Source organism: Vigna unguiculata, chromosome 6 (genome assembly GCF_037176805.1).
Source record: "Vigna unguiculata cultivar grain cowpea cultivar isolate G323 ecotype 2 chromosome 6, ASM3717680v1, whole genome shotgun sequence".
NCBI classification, from domain to species: Eukaryota; Viridiplantae; Streptophyta; class Magnoliopsida; order Fabales; family Fabaceae; genus Vigna; species Vigna unguiculata.
The window spans coordinates 10767295-10783172 of NC_140797.1; the positions used below are offsets into that span (position 1 = coordinate 10767295).

Consider the following 15878-nt stretch of genomic DNA (forward strand, 5'->3'; position numbering starts at 1 on the left):
CACACACACAAAGCTTGAGAAAGATCAAACCTCAGTGGTAGAACAACCCTGCCTACCACAAACACCTTATCCAAGCTTCAAACACAAGCAAAAAGCTCCAAGAATTGATCCAAGATCAATCTTCAACAGCTACAATCTAAATAATCACAAAAGAGAGAGGATTCCAAGGTTTCCAGAATAGTTTCACACTCAAAGATGGTCTTATTACCTCTCTTTCAAAAATCACAAACACATGGATGCAATGCATGATCCTAAAATTAACTCTGCATCAATGCTCCAAGGATCTAATTCTATTGTTGATAAGAGGTTTCTCTATGAAAAATATGAATAAGAGTTTTAAGAAGGGGAAGAGTCCTCAACCAGCCAGATAGAGGATGATTTTTTTAATCACATTGTCTGGGCTCCTAGAATATGGCGTCCTTGGGGCTTTCTATTTGATTGCATGATTGAATTGAAAGGTCCAATAATTTGGGATTTCCCTCTTGAGCTAGGTCATTTCAGGATAAGTAGATCATTTATGATGAAGAGGATGAGCTTCAAGAAAATGGTTCAGAGTTCTTGCAAGGTGGAACCATGTAGTACCATACACAAGACAGATCTTCCAAAGAACAAGGCTTTTTTCGAATAAGCCAATTCATGTAGGACCCCACGAATCCACTCTTTTTCCTATTCAAATATCAACCTTTTATCTTTGTGTTTTCACATCGACAATTCTTTATATATATATATATATATATAAACAAAGACCTAGATGAAGAAGATGTAAGAGATTATATAGAGAAAAAAATCAAGTGTTTAAATATTGTCAAAATCATTCTTGAAGACAAAAGAGAAAAGAGAGAAATACTTTATGATCATATATTGTCATATCCATCTCGTTAGAGAGTGTTATTGAATTAAGTGAAACCATTATATATCTTCACTATGTGAAATGAACCCTATGAGCATTATTGTAACTGTTCTGTGTGAGCTATTATCTTTATTGTAATTGTGATTTCTTGATCTTAGGGGAGAATAAAACATCATACTTATAAAGGTTTGTACTCTTTCTCCTAGAGAAGATAAACTCATGATACTTGAAAAGATTGATACTCATGATACCTAGAGAGGTTGACACATGTTGTAACCTAGAGAGATGGATATTCATGCTATTTAAAGGTGTTGATTAGTGAATTTCTTAAATAGGTGACTTAGGAGACTATATGTAGCCTTAGGTGGAGGTGAACTAGTTTAAATTCCAGTGTGCATTCTTCTCTTCCTTACTCCTTGCTTTATTTATGTCTGCTATATTATGTTTATATGAAAAGATATCTAAATGTGTATAGGCTCTATTCAAACCCCTTCGCCTTTTAGAGCCACTTTGCACCAACAATTTCCATTCAAAGTATTGAATGTAAAAATGTTGATTTGCAAAATTAATTGCCTCCATTTCAAAGAGCTATTAACACTCATGCTGTGATGATGGAGAAACACAATATCTAAAAAAGATACAGAAGATCATGTAAAATAAAAATTACGATTTAATCCTTAAAAAACGTCTTAAAAAATGAAAAGAGAGATAAGATATTTAAATCGTCTTAAACCTCGATTTCTAAACGATATGAAGCTATTGAACGCAGTAGGAACATATAGAATTCTTGTTATAAAGGTCAATGAATTTGTATCGTTGAGAACTCTATTAAACTACAATGATGGATGGTGGAGAATATTTAGATTAAATCACAAATCGTATGCCTAATTGATTTCTCTTCCATTTCTTAAATATCTCGTTGTCTTTATTTTATCAAATAACCAGTCAAAAATAGCCTGCCTGATTTTGAGTGTAATTATTTTTTAGCTCTTTATAAATTTGATTGTGTTGTGAAACACAAATTATGTGTACCATTCTGATGTAAAGTATGTTTACATTTGGAGGACTTTTGCATAAAGTGTCTCCTAAAAAACTATAAACCGTGAATTAAAAAGATAAAAAAAAAAAACTATCTTTTATCAAGCTAAATTGAGGATATCTACCCTAAATTTGAGCAATGGTTTAACATTCAACAATTAATTATTTACAGAAAAGGAAAGGTGCGAAGAATGGTGAACCATGATTTTTTGCCCTACTTTTACTCTTGTTAGAGTTAACGAAGACACATGAAGCTTCAAATACCTCATTTCCATTGAACCCTCTTTGTGGAAGGGACATCTTTAACATTGATCTGAAACTCCTAACTCTACATCCCATTGACATGCAAGTTCCCACCCTCCATACTAGGGCATAGACATCTTCAAAAGGTGGTGTTATAAGCAAACATATTTTGTTAAAAATCCCAATTCCAAGAGTCAAGTTCACAACTTGAATCACCCATGGAAGGAAGGGAGGTAAGCTTCTCGATGAATTATGGTGGATTGGGGGTGGGAGCCTAGAACTTCTTTTTTCAAAAATAGAAAGTGGACTCCATTTTTTTATGAGAAATTTGAAATTAATGGTTATTGCAACAATAAGTGGTTAATGGAAAAATAAATAGACAAGATTTAGGATCAACATTACTTTTGTGTATAAAAATGCATGCACGATATTCTTTCAGTGGAAAACTTCTACTCCTTCCTTCCCTCTCTTTTTATTGTCCAATTTTTAGAACAATTCTTCTTATTTTATGTCCTTTTTGAAGATCAATCCAATATTACTTATTTTTATTTTAATAATTGTGTTCTTACTTTTCATTCAATCTTTAAATAATTTGCATTTATGTACTTATTGTAAAATAGAAATAATATACATACTCATGACAATATCAGGATGGAAAAATTATATATATAAACTTGAAAGATAAATGAAAGGGAATGAAAAAGCAGAGAGCTACTTACCTATACAAGTCTTAGGAAGCATACAATTAGTCTCATGGCCTTGGCAAACTTTAGAATTTGATGTTGTATTTTTCCATGGCAAAACAAGAGGTGTAAATATTTTTATAATTTAATCTTCGATTGTTTTAGAATTAGTTATTATCATGCTTCTATCTTTTGACATCTTAAAATATTCTCGATATATTGGAAAGGAAAAGGCTTGCTTTGTTTAGAAAAGAAAATCGACACATAGAATTTTCTACAATTTTAATGCACCAAGATCTTGGTCTCTTCATACTTTATAGCATTTTTATTATAACAGTGCCCTATCTTTGGACAGATAAGAAAAGTGAAATGTATCATATAGTTCATGAATATAACATAAGTGGTACTATATATTAATTAACTATGAAAAATACATATTTGACCTTGGTTGAACTTTTTCATTATTTGTACAATATTTTTATTTCAGAAAATTATTAAAATATTAATATGGGCTTTATGAATATATATTTTCAATATGATAAAGACAGTTGCAAAAATATAAAAAATGTCATATTATTTCATCAATTGTTGATATAATGCATTGTATCATTTACGTATATGTAAATGTCATTTTTACTTTAAAAATTAATATTTTCAGGGGTCTACTGTACTTTCCTTTTAGTTTTATGTCTACATCATTACTAATTACTGATAGTGGTAATCTGTAATTTTTATTTTTTATTTTATTTTACTAAATGTCTAACCAAACTTTCTCTCAATGCAGCAAGGTTCCTTCTCAGTATGATCTTATCATGTTGTCAAGTATGAAAGACAATAAAAAACTCAAAACATGGGAATCTTTCGCATTAAAACTTGGTCAATAAACCTTTTAGAATGGGAAATGAATCCCATTTTAATTTTTTTTTTCTTGTTCACTTAAACCAAACTACATAAACTTCCAGTAATAATATTAACTTATAGGACCATATATTATGTTCTTTCCATTACCTTCTGTTTATGTCTATTGAGCTTGTGTTGGTTAATGGGCATTGATTATTTAAGGGGGCATTAACCAATACAAGGCCATGATGATTGAATCCTATTAAATTTTCGTGTGCATGAATTTGTTTGTATAAATTATGCTTATAAAAAAAAACAAATAGTATATTTTTTTATAATTTTTTTTATCAGACAAAGTTGGATAATAAATGAAGAACACTTGAAGTGTTTTAATCTTTTACAAAAAATATCCTAGGCAACACGTTTTATAGGTACCAACATTGCAACAGTTCAGAGTAAACCTATTAGAGAGTTGATCTAGAGACAATATATACTGCTAAGAAAACACAACCTCAATTATGTTCCCAGGTTGTACATAAATTTAAATTGTAGGTAGCTAATAAAAAAGCTTATGCACATTAACTTATAATTCAACATTTTAATATTCAATAGAAGTCTATTATTCATTTCTTATAAATGTTTGTAGATAAATAACTCTGTATATGTTAGAGTTTGATTGAAACCCTGAACTTGTATTGGTTAATGTGCATTGATGAGGGGGTATTAACCAATACAATTCAAAGGGATTCAATAACTTTATTCTCTCTCTAAATTCATATCAATGAACTTTGTTATATGCATTTTAAAAAACTGAGAAAGAAAGTTACTAAGATGATCCTATTTTTCATTATTTTATGCAGAAAAAACCTACAAAGATGTCTGTGCCTCAATTTGGAGGGTGGGAACATAAGGCACCAGGAGTGCCCACTGATTATTCAATTGTGTTCGGTCAAGCAAGGGAAAACAAAAAGACTCAGAAAACTAATTTAGCTGAAGTCAAACGTTTAAGCCTTGGAAATGAAAGGGATAACCTAAATGGAAACCATCGTCATGGAAATGGAAATGGAAATGGCCATGGGCATGGGCATGGTCATGATCATGCTCGTGGTCATGTACATGGACATGGACATGGAGCTGGACCTAGTCATGGGCATGATAAGGAAGATTCTCCTTCTACAGTGAGTCCTTAATCCTTGATTACTTTGCTATTAAAGTTAGTTTATCATTTATGTTTATTATTACTCTTTGAATTTTTGTTCTTAAGACTTTGACTTTCAATTATTGTGTTATCTATGTTTTTTTTTTTTCAAATATTACACCTAGTTTTGATCCATGTCCCCTTAATCAATGCACATGATCAATAATAGGTGTAATGTTTTCAAAGTAACAAATGGAAAATAATTTTTCCTTTTCTCTATGTTATAATTACAATTCTCTTGATCTCACTATGATAAGTTTATGGACACTAAAATGAATTACAAACCATAAATATAGAAATAAAAGGTAAAGAAAACAAAATGAAGAAATATGTGTATAAGTTAAGGCAGAATGTTCAAAGGTAACAAAGCAAAGTATAGTATGATTAGCTCACTAAAAAGATGTCAAAGACCTATTAACTTGTACCCAATACAGGCTAGAAATCATTGTTACCTTAGGGTTGGATTAAAAAGCTACAAAAATGAGAAAAATATAAAGAAAAAAATATTAAAATTTTTGCTTTGACAGAATCAACTTAAATTTTAAAATTTAGGTACAAAATGTAGAATATATAAATATAATGAACCAAATTAAATTTTAAATATAAAGTTTTGTATTAATATTAAAATAGTTGAATTTATAAAATAAACTAATATCAATAACAAATATACCTTTTTAATTTTGTAGAAACAATTAAAAGTTTTAAAATATTACATGACGTGAATATAAGCTTAAGATTAATAAAATGTTCTTTTCTAAAAAAATAAAAATAAAATAAGAAGTCAACATATTTTATCTATCGTATTAAGTTGGAAAGACAAATTAGTGAATTCAAAAATATAGTCCAATCCACCACATTTTTGTCAAGTTAACTTGACCAACTTAATCATCTTTACATATATATATATATATAGTAATTAAGAATTTTTCTAATGGAAAAGTTAATGTCAAAAGCCATATTTAAATATTGGGTAAGTATGTTTTAGTCTCTAAACTTATACAAGAAGTAGGATTCATTTTTATATTAATCTTTGATATATTTTTGTCCTCAAACTTTACAAATGAATGAACATAATCCTTTTAACTTGACCATGATAACTTTTTTTAAGTGTTGAATGATGTTTCGACTGATATTTGAGTTGTTTATACTATTTGACACATTTCAACTCTAATGTCAACTTGAAACACCATTTAACACGTAAAAAAAACTTTATTGTTTTAAAAAGACTATATTAATTCATTTTTAAAGTTCAAAGACCAAAATGTATCAAAGTTTAAGACAAGAATGAATTTCAATTTTACATATAAGTTTAGGAACTAAAACATACCTAACCCTTTAAATATCTATTGAAAGAAAAAAAATCATGAAAAAACTAGATCAATACTTAAGAAAGGAAAAGAGTAATAACAAAATTATGAAGAATAAGAAGGCTTTCTTGCAGCTAACAAAATCATAACCTATAAAATTGGAAATTCTAATATAAGAAGTTCTCAATCCTATCATTGGTTATCCTATCAACGGAAGAGTAAGTTATCAAAACTATATATTATTATCTTATCAACACAAGAGTTGCATACACATAATGAAAGATCATGGACGAGCATAAATATAAACACTTTCTCCATCTAATTAGATGTCAAGGCATAATATTTCTAGGACGAAAAGCAAAAAGAACAAGTTGAGTTAACTTCAAGTCATATAACCCACATTAGTTAAGATGATCAACATTGTCCATCACAAGAGTAAGGACCACAATCTCAATAGTTAGAGCATAATAAATATTGATGTAGGTTGAAAAGTAATGGAGAAATTACCTTGACTATTACGAAAGAGATCATCATAAGAGACAATATTAAAGTTACTACAAGAAGCACCATTTGTATTCCCTTTAGTACAATTTGTTAAAAGAGGAAACCAATTGGCTTCGATTATCCTCGGTGCAAAAGGAAGAAATAAGAATGTAAAAGAATTTAAAGAAAAGAAAATCATTCATATCATTACCTTTAGATAGTCTCCCTCTGATAGAAAATTCAAATTTAATGTAGGAAAACCCTTGACCATGAGGGCAAATTTGTTATCAAACTGTAGAGAATTCTTCATTTTCCAAACCATCCAAATGATTTGGATCACAATAGAGCTCACTATAGTCATCATGGGTTGTGTACGTTGTGCACTCATGAAATCCAATAAATTTGCATCACAAAATTCAACCTTAAAAGGATAATAAAAAACAAGCTAAGTTTATTCTTTTCATCTTACATAAAAATTGCATAAATATACCATTGTAAAAGCACTTTTGTATGCACATAGTCATTAAAAAATATCAGAAGAAATTACAGGTTATTATGCTTAGAATGTGGTTGTCACATGAACAAAGTTGGCATGCCTTTCTATTAGACTCAATGTTCTTTGTTGTGTTTCTACAACCATTGTTGAATTCAACCTTGCTTCCCTTTTCTTAAGCTTCTAGCTCATCATTGTATATAACAAATCTTAGACAATTGTATTAATGATTCAAGTCTCCCCCTAAGTTTATATCTATATAGAGAACAAAAACTTTAGACTATAACATCTAGGTGTTAATTCAAAAATTTCATAAAGCATTGTGTTTCTTGATTCAACATTCTTCTACCCATTTTTCATTAACCAAGTTCTCTACATATATCGTTCCTTTCTGTTTCGTCATCTAAAGTTTCATTCTCTTCTTGCACCCTCTATGTACCAGTCTCCAACATAATACCCAATTTCTCTCTTATTATATTCATTGTAAGTCTTTCATTTTACATTCTGGTACTGTAAAATTCTGATCTTATTGATCTAATACACTGTATAGGGAACATACACCAACATGAAAATGAAAAGTTTACCTTTATATTTGTATGCTTCATTCATGCCCACACTTTTAAATGAGCCATGCTAAATATTTCCCTTGCAAGAGGTTTAGCCTCCCTAAAGATTATATTGTTCCTCTTTGGTTCCAAAAACTTCACATGACAACTATCCACACCCCTCTTCCATATTATATTTTGTTTATGGTTGAGTTCTAATACAGATGAAGAACAAGTGGCTTAAAGTTTCCTTTTAGTCTCTAGACAAGTCACAAGCATCATTGTTTAGTAATCCTCTTTTGCACCTAAGACTTGCTTTCGTAGGCACATCATTTGATATAGCACGCCATACAAAATATTGTGTTGATGGGATGGTTTTTACTCTTCATAAACTATAAAAGAATTGTGAATGTTCTCCATTACAAACTGCTACAAATTTGTGTATGTCATATTAATTGTATACACCTTATCTTCCCCATAAACCCACACCCTATATTATCTCATACCTTATCAAACTTTATCCTTTCAATTTCTTCCGTAAGGTTTTTTCCACTCAAATAATTCTCTCTTCCAACATATGTCCCATCCCATCTATCATCTTCCCACTTCTCACATTCACTTATTTTTAGTTCTTATTTGTTTGAATTTCCATATAATCTATTGTATGAATCCCTAAGGGATTTATCCCTAAGCCATACATCATCCCAAAACATTATCATAGTTCTAACACCCACGTTTTAGGTCACACTCTCCTCAAACTATGTTATATCTTCACCTTATATGTATACCTTATGCAAATCACTCCACCACCGAAACTCCCTTTGCTTACTTTTTCTTCTATCAAGCTTCTTCATGATTCGTATTTGGACTCCAAAATATCCTTTCATAATCAATGCCATTTTATACCTAATCTCCATTTCCACTAATCCAAGTGCTACATTGAACAACGTCATATCTTTAATCCCAAGTCCTCCCTCACCCTTTGGTTTACATAAGGTTGTCCATTTTACACACATGTTATTTTACTCTCATCTGCTCTCCAACCCCATAGGATTTTTCTCTTTACTTTCATGATTTATTCACTAATGAAAGCTTACGTTTTACACAAAGATATATAATATAGTAGAATAGATGGGAGGACAACTTTAGGTATGCATACTATCCCAGCGAAGGATAAGAGTCTTCCTTTCCACCAAGTTAAATTTTTCTTCATTTTTTCCACTTTTGGTTCCACATTTTTTTCTTGCATTTCCCTAACACTTATGCCAAGATACTTGAATGGTCCTTCAATCAAACTTTTGTTCATTCTATAATTCACCTGAGTGGAAATATTTAGAATTGGTGTCACCTTTGTCTATACCCTAAACTCTGACTTTACCCTCCCACTCATTCCTCTTATATTTAGGCTTAGGATGTTCATTTATGATTTTACAACCCCTCTTCCTCATCCCTCTAATAATGCAAATCATAATCCCTTGATTTCAATTCCTTTAGTTTTCTCAATATATTGTCCTCTTCTCTAGTGAACGTTAATCCTAATTCATTTCCGGTTTCCTAAAGCCTACTTGCCTCTAATCTCCTATTTTCTAACCAGTATAATCTATTAAGATTTTAAATCACATTGTCAGATATTAAATTACTCAAGGTTTGTATAACTAACCTGTCTTCCATCCTTTGTTGGTTTTGCTCCCCTTTCACAGTTATGTAAATCAATTATCTCTATTTTTTTGTTGGTTTCACCGATCCAAAATTCCCTGTGTTTTCGGAATGACTCTAGGTCCATTGCAGATTCTTTCATGAGCATCATTGGATTGGGTGGGTCTACATTGTTGTGGTTGTTCGTCTCTATGGGATAAATCAAGCACCAAGTATCATTATAAATAGTTTTTTTGAGAATTGTCTTCCAATACCCAACAAATACTATCATAGAGTTCATTGGTAAACTTAAATAATTATCATCACAAAGATGAAAGTCTATGTCTTTTCAAATGAGGATATTACAAAAGAACATGCTCATATCATGAGAGTCCATGACGAGTACGAATTTAGTATATCTTAAGAATGTTTGATATTATAGAATTTTTTAAGATCAAAATTAGAAATCAAACCGAACCCACCTTTTCTTCTAGGAAACAATTACATTCTTACTATGATTAATATTACTAACCCAATTTTAAAGAACGCTCTAAATCATTTATTATAGAAACTAGTTGAATATGTAAGATATAAAGAATTATACTTGATACCAAGCAAATAACAAGTTGAACGTGTCCATAATAAACAAGAGCTCCCTCTTTTACAAGGACATTTAACATGAATACAATTCATTAAGCCACAAAATGTTTTTGCACATAACTCCTTTAAAAAAAGGTACCATAAGACATGTTAAAGGAAATTATTCATGACCAAAATTAAGGATGTTTTAAGGCATATGGATAAATTCAAATATATAAACTTCCATATAAACTCCATTTAGCAAGACTAACGATCTGACAGAAATCATGACCATATGTGAAGTAGTAATTTGGTATTTGTCCTACAAAAAACAAATTTGTCATTTGCATACAAAACATATAGTTCTTTTGTAACATTAGATCCATGGGAAGAATATGTGTGTTCTTTCAAGTAGGACATGTATTTGTTAAAAACCTCTTTTAGAAAACAAATATGCATGGGTGAAAGAGGACCCCCCTGCCTAACACCTTCTTTTAAAATCCATATAACCTTCTAGGTTATCATTAATAAAGAATGAGAGTCTAGCTAAATGACATTAATCCACGAGTAGAAAATATCATTTGAAGCAATGGTTTTCAATGTGGAAAGATGAAAATTATAATCCAACATCTTAGAGAACAATTTCATATAAAACTTTATGGTTACTTTTTCTCCACTAATGTGTCAATCAAGCATGTCAATAACTTTTGATGTGATATTGGTGTCATCCATTATATCCATACTTTTATAAAGCCACATTTTTAAGGAAGGACAATTCTTCATAGTAATACAAGATAAGAGACCAACCAAAACTTTAGTGATTATTTTAAAACCAAAGTTTGCAACAACAATTAGTCTGAAATCTTGAATTCACTCAACACTCTAAACCTTAGGTACCAGTGAAATAGAGATGGCATTTAGAATAGGAAGAAATCATCTTTATTGACAAAATTGGTTTACACCTTGTGAAGTGTTTGATGGACCTAAGGCATTATTACTATTAAAGTCAAACATAACTACGAAGATTTCTTTGAAATCAAGCACATAAGTGATCATAAACATAGTTATTCATATGAGTAATGACTATATTAATGAGATAATTATCAAAGATAATATTGTTTTAAGTATATGGATCATAGAAGAATTTAATAACATGATTTATTATATTAAATAGAGAAAGGAGAAAGTTGTAAGTAGAAAATATCCTTATAAAATAAATTTAACTAATGGACTATTGATAACCATGTGAAAGAATTTGGAGTTTTTATCATCATAGTTAAACCATTATATACGTGACTTCTCTCTCTAAAAATTTTAAACTTAACTCAATCTCACAATAATTGGTTTGTAATGTAAAGTTTACACCTATTTATATACTATACTTTTCTTTAACCAATATGTGGTATCTTTAACACATCCATATTAAGGACTAGACATCTTGAGCATTAAAGGAGAGGTTGGACATGTTGTAATGCCATATTAGAAAATGGACTTTAAGTCTAACTTAGCCTCACAAACTAGCTTGTAAGTTTAGGTTTTCACCCTCTTATATATATTATACTTTTATCATATTTCAAGTTAATATGGATATTCAACACAACCCCTCATGCCGAAGATTAATCATATTTAATTATAATAGAGGGGCTTCAAATAGGTTCAACAATCATTTGGATATATTCTGATATAATATTTGAAAGTGTAGTGTAAGTCTAACTCAACCTCACAAAACTAGTTTTTAAGGTGATGTTTGTAGACACTTATATACTATAATTTAACAATATCTCTAGTCAATGTTGGATCTCAAACAAATAGCTTCACATTTAAAATTGGTAGTTTATGAGTGATACACGTGAGGATTTGCAGAGATCCTTCATGTGAAATCCTTCATAGTGGCTTTAGGTTGATTGTGAATATTGTTTAATTGATTTTTCTATAGGAGAGTCTAGGAACCAAGTATTCTAAAATTTGATTTAAGAATTGCCTCTACCCCACCAATATTATTACGGAGTTCACCGATAAGCTTAGCTAAAGATGGCTATAAATAAGAAGGCTTGTGACTTTTGAAATGAAGATTAACATTGAAGAAACATGGTTACATCATGGGAGCACAATCTGATTAAGATATTAGCATATGTTATGCACGTTTAATATTACAGGCTCTATTAAGATCATAAATGGAAACGAAACCTAACCCTCCCTCAATAGTTAGCAAACATACCTTCTTCCAAGAAACAAATTAAACTTGATATCACAAAATGAACTTGCTTAATATGTTTAATAATCGACAAAAGATTTCCTTTCAAAGAGAAAATTTAATATGAATCTAATGTACTAAGCCACAAAAATGGTGTACATAACTCTTTTTAAAATAGATACACCTAGATATGTTAAAGGCAATGATCCATGACAAAAAAACAGGATGTTTTAAGGCATATAGATAGCTTAAAGATATAAAACTTGCATAAAAACACCATTTAGCTAGAACTATCAATTTGACTAAAATCATGATCATATCGAAAGTAATAATTGGGTATTTGTCTTGCAAAAGACAAAAATGTAGTCTAGATGGAAAATACAATGTTTTTTATACCTTTAAACATATCATGGTCCTACAAGAGAATAATATATTACCGACGATCATAATCTATTAGCAATAGCAAAAATCCATCGGTAAACATGATTTACCGACGGACAGAAATCATTGATAAAGTGGTCGTCGATAAAGTTTACCAACGACACAAACATTTGTCTGTAAATACCGACGACCAAAAATTCGTTGGTAAATACCCGTCAATAAAAATCGATCGTTAACATTCATCACTAAAATGCGTGATTTGATCTCCTTGTTCCTCTTCCTCTTCTTTTTACTTATTTCATCATCTTTTTGCACTCGCCACCACCGTCACTCTAGGTCATTTCATCCTTTGAGCTCTCATCCTCCTCCTACTTGTCTTCCTCTTTCCTCTTCCTCTTCCTTTATCTTCTCCTTCTTTTCCTCCACCTCCTTCTCTAACTTTGTCACCATTGTCATTGTCACTGTCACCAACGTCCTCTATCTACACATCATTGACAATCATTGACGTCAGCTTCGCGCGTCACTAGTTAGCCTTTGTATCATCAATGAACCTATGTTATAAAGCCAACAACCATGGGTGAGATAGGATCCCTTTGGCTCACACCTTTCTTAAAAGCCATGTAAGCTTCCATGTTACCATTAATAGAGATTGAAAATTCTACTAAAAATGACATCAATCCAATAATAAAAAATATCACTAAAACCAACTTTCAATGTGGAAAGAAGCAAATTCCAATCTAGTTTGTGACTCTTTTAATATCAAAACCATGGAAACTACTTTGAACTCAAGCACACAGATCAGCTTGCGACTATAATCATGATTAACAACAGGAGTAAGAACTTTGATGAAATCATTATTAGAGATAATAATTTTTTTAAGTATATAGACATGAGCATAATTTAATGATACATGATTATTAATATTTGATAGAGAAAAGAGGAAGTTGTGATCATTCCTTAGAGAAAGCTTTGATTTAGTGGATTTGCTATATTTAACCATACGACAGAATTTGGTGTTTTTGTCACAATGGTTAAACCACTATATTTATGTCCTCTCCATCTAAAACATGTAATCAAGGGTAAGGGTTTTGCTAAGCTAATTAGTTAATAGTATTGTATGCACACATTCAACGAGAAAACTGATGTACCAATTCCAAATAGTGTTGATTAAGTCAGTGCTAATTTGCCAAGTTTTAAAGTATTTTTTCATAAAAGTGGTTTAGCTTCAGGTTGGTTAATGTTAATTGTTCAATCTAAATATTAATTTAAGTTAGTCTCCATGTAAAATATTTTTTTAAAAAAATGGCCTATTCAATAATTTCACTCTTATATTTTTTTATGTCCTATATTTTTTTCTTTTGTATTTAATGGGTCCGGTATTTATTTGTTAATAGAATCTATTTGGTCTCTTTCTTTAAATTATTAAAAACATTTAAAAATGTCACATGTCAAGAGAGCTGATTCATCGTTTACATTTAAACTCCTCTAGTTTCTTTTCTTTTCAATTTTTTTTTTCTCCATCTCCCTCCACCTTCTTCCACCTCCTCCAACTTCCTCTCCCACTATCTTTCTCCACCGAGTGCAGTTAACTAAACAAAATTAAGATTTTACTATTTGTCACATTATCCTATTGTACTCTAATGAGAATTTTATTTTTGAAATTTCATAAATAAAGTTATCCTTTTATGAAGTGATGTTTTATTTTGACATGAATTGTTTTATTACGGTGGAAATTCAATATTTAAAGAATTATGTGTGTTATTATGGTGCAAGTTCAATATTCAGGTGAAAGGTGTTTTATTATAATCTCTGCACATAATCAAGTCAAAAAAACATATTTAAAGAATTATGTGACCATACCTACTATTATATGACATAAAGAAAACGTCTAAGGTTGCTAACAGCATATTTTTAGATTGTAAGAAATTTCATTTAACCTTGGGCTGGGTCGCTTTGGGTAGACATGAGTAAAAAATAGATGAAAGAAGAGATAATAAGTTGTGCAGAGAAATAAACCTAGATGAAAGAAGTTTGAGTGAAGGAAATTCATATAAAAAGTGAAAGAGAGAAATCTTGAACATGGGCGGGAATTAGACTCAAATGAATTATAATATTTTTCCATGTTTAAACATAAATGTTTGGATTAAAACTATCTAGAGTTCTTATTCTAACTAATAGGTACATAAATTTATAACCATGAATAATATTCATGTCCACTAAATTAATGTTAACCTAAATATAAATAGTAAAATAAAACATATTAACTTAAATAAATATTAAAAATAAATAAATAAATAAAGAGAATTTATTTTTTGTCTTAACATTTGTTTTTCGAATACACATTTTAAATATATTTTTTAAATTAAAATAATTATTTTATTAATTTTAGTTTCTTTAAAGTTAACTGTGTTTTTAATTTGATAATGTTTTTACAAATTTAACTATTGTTTGATTATTAAACTACCTATAAAATAAATAAAAATTATTTATATTTAATTTCATAATATAATAATATAACAATAAGTTAATTTATTGGGAATGTCAATTTTAAAGAGTTGAAAATCAATATACAAATTTACCCTTTTATAATTTATGAGCAACTTAGATACAAAATTGATGACTTTTTTTTTAATAAAGTGATGTTTCATTAATTTGACATTGAAAAGGGGTGAAAGTGATTAAGGGAGATAGGTGTGTGGAAGAAGATGAAAGATGGAAGACACTACTACAAGATGAATACAAAACTGTACTAACTCAAATGTAATTTATGATGTTGCAGAGGAGAAAGAAGGCTCTCATGAATTGCTTTACATCTTGACATCAATTTTCAAATCACACACATGAGATCATGATATTAAGATTAAGCATACAGGGATGGCATATATATAAACTTTCAGAGACATAGAAACCTCATCAAAAGCTTCCATAATCTGAAGTGCCTTCTGTTTCTACTGAAGCTTTTGTTTCTATTGTTTCCATGAAACCCAAATGAATGTGTGACATTAGTCACTACGAAGCACTCTTACGGAGACCTATGCACCCAGAATTCAGACATCATTGTCGGAAATACCTTTGTCAAACACATCTTGCTCGAGAATTTCCAATCATCGTATCTACAAAAGGTTGAATCAATCATGTACTTATTTAATCAAGGGAGTCTTTGTATTATGTAAAATAATACCCTTCTCACTTATTCAAATATATTGTGTATTCTCATTTCTCCTTAATTTTCTTTAGTATGTCTATTTCAAAATAATTTACTAAAAGCTCACCATGTCACTAAAACAAGATATAGATATATAAATAATTTATTAAAACTTTAAGTCAGTATTTTTTGAATAAACAATTTTTAAAATATAACTAAAAGAATGACCACTTAGCATTTCTAAGAGTCGATGTTAAGAAAAAA

General features: G+C 29.9%; 1 protein-coding gene across 1 annotated transcript; it reads left to right on the top strand.

Annotated features, from left to right (window-relative positions):
* Positions 1-2187: 2187 nt before the first annotated feature.
* LOC114186553 (uncharacterized) lies at positions 2188-15689 on the top strand. The gene is made up of 3 exons (XM_028074487.2): positions 2188-2364; positions 4515-4832; positions 15249-15689. Exons 1-3 carry the CDS (start codon positions 2350-2352, stop codon positions 15285-15287), a joined length of 372 nt encoding a protein of 123 aa, XP_027930288.2. The 5' UTR covers positions 2188-2349; the 3' UTR covers positions 15288-15689.
* The last annotated feature ends 189 nt before the right edge of the window (positions 15690-15878 follow it).

Bases quoted from the DNA above. Each gene is read 5' to 3' on its own strand.
- LOC114186553 (XM_028074487.2), top strand. The intron at 4,833-15,248 runs GTGAGTCCTTAA...ATGATGTTGCAG, and splicing joins AGGAAGATTCTCCTTCTACA to AGGAGAAAGAAGGCTCTCAT.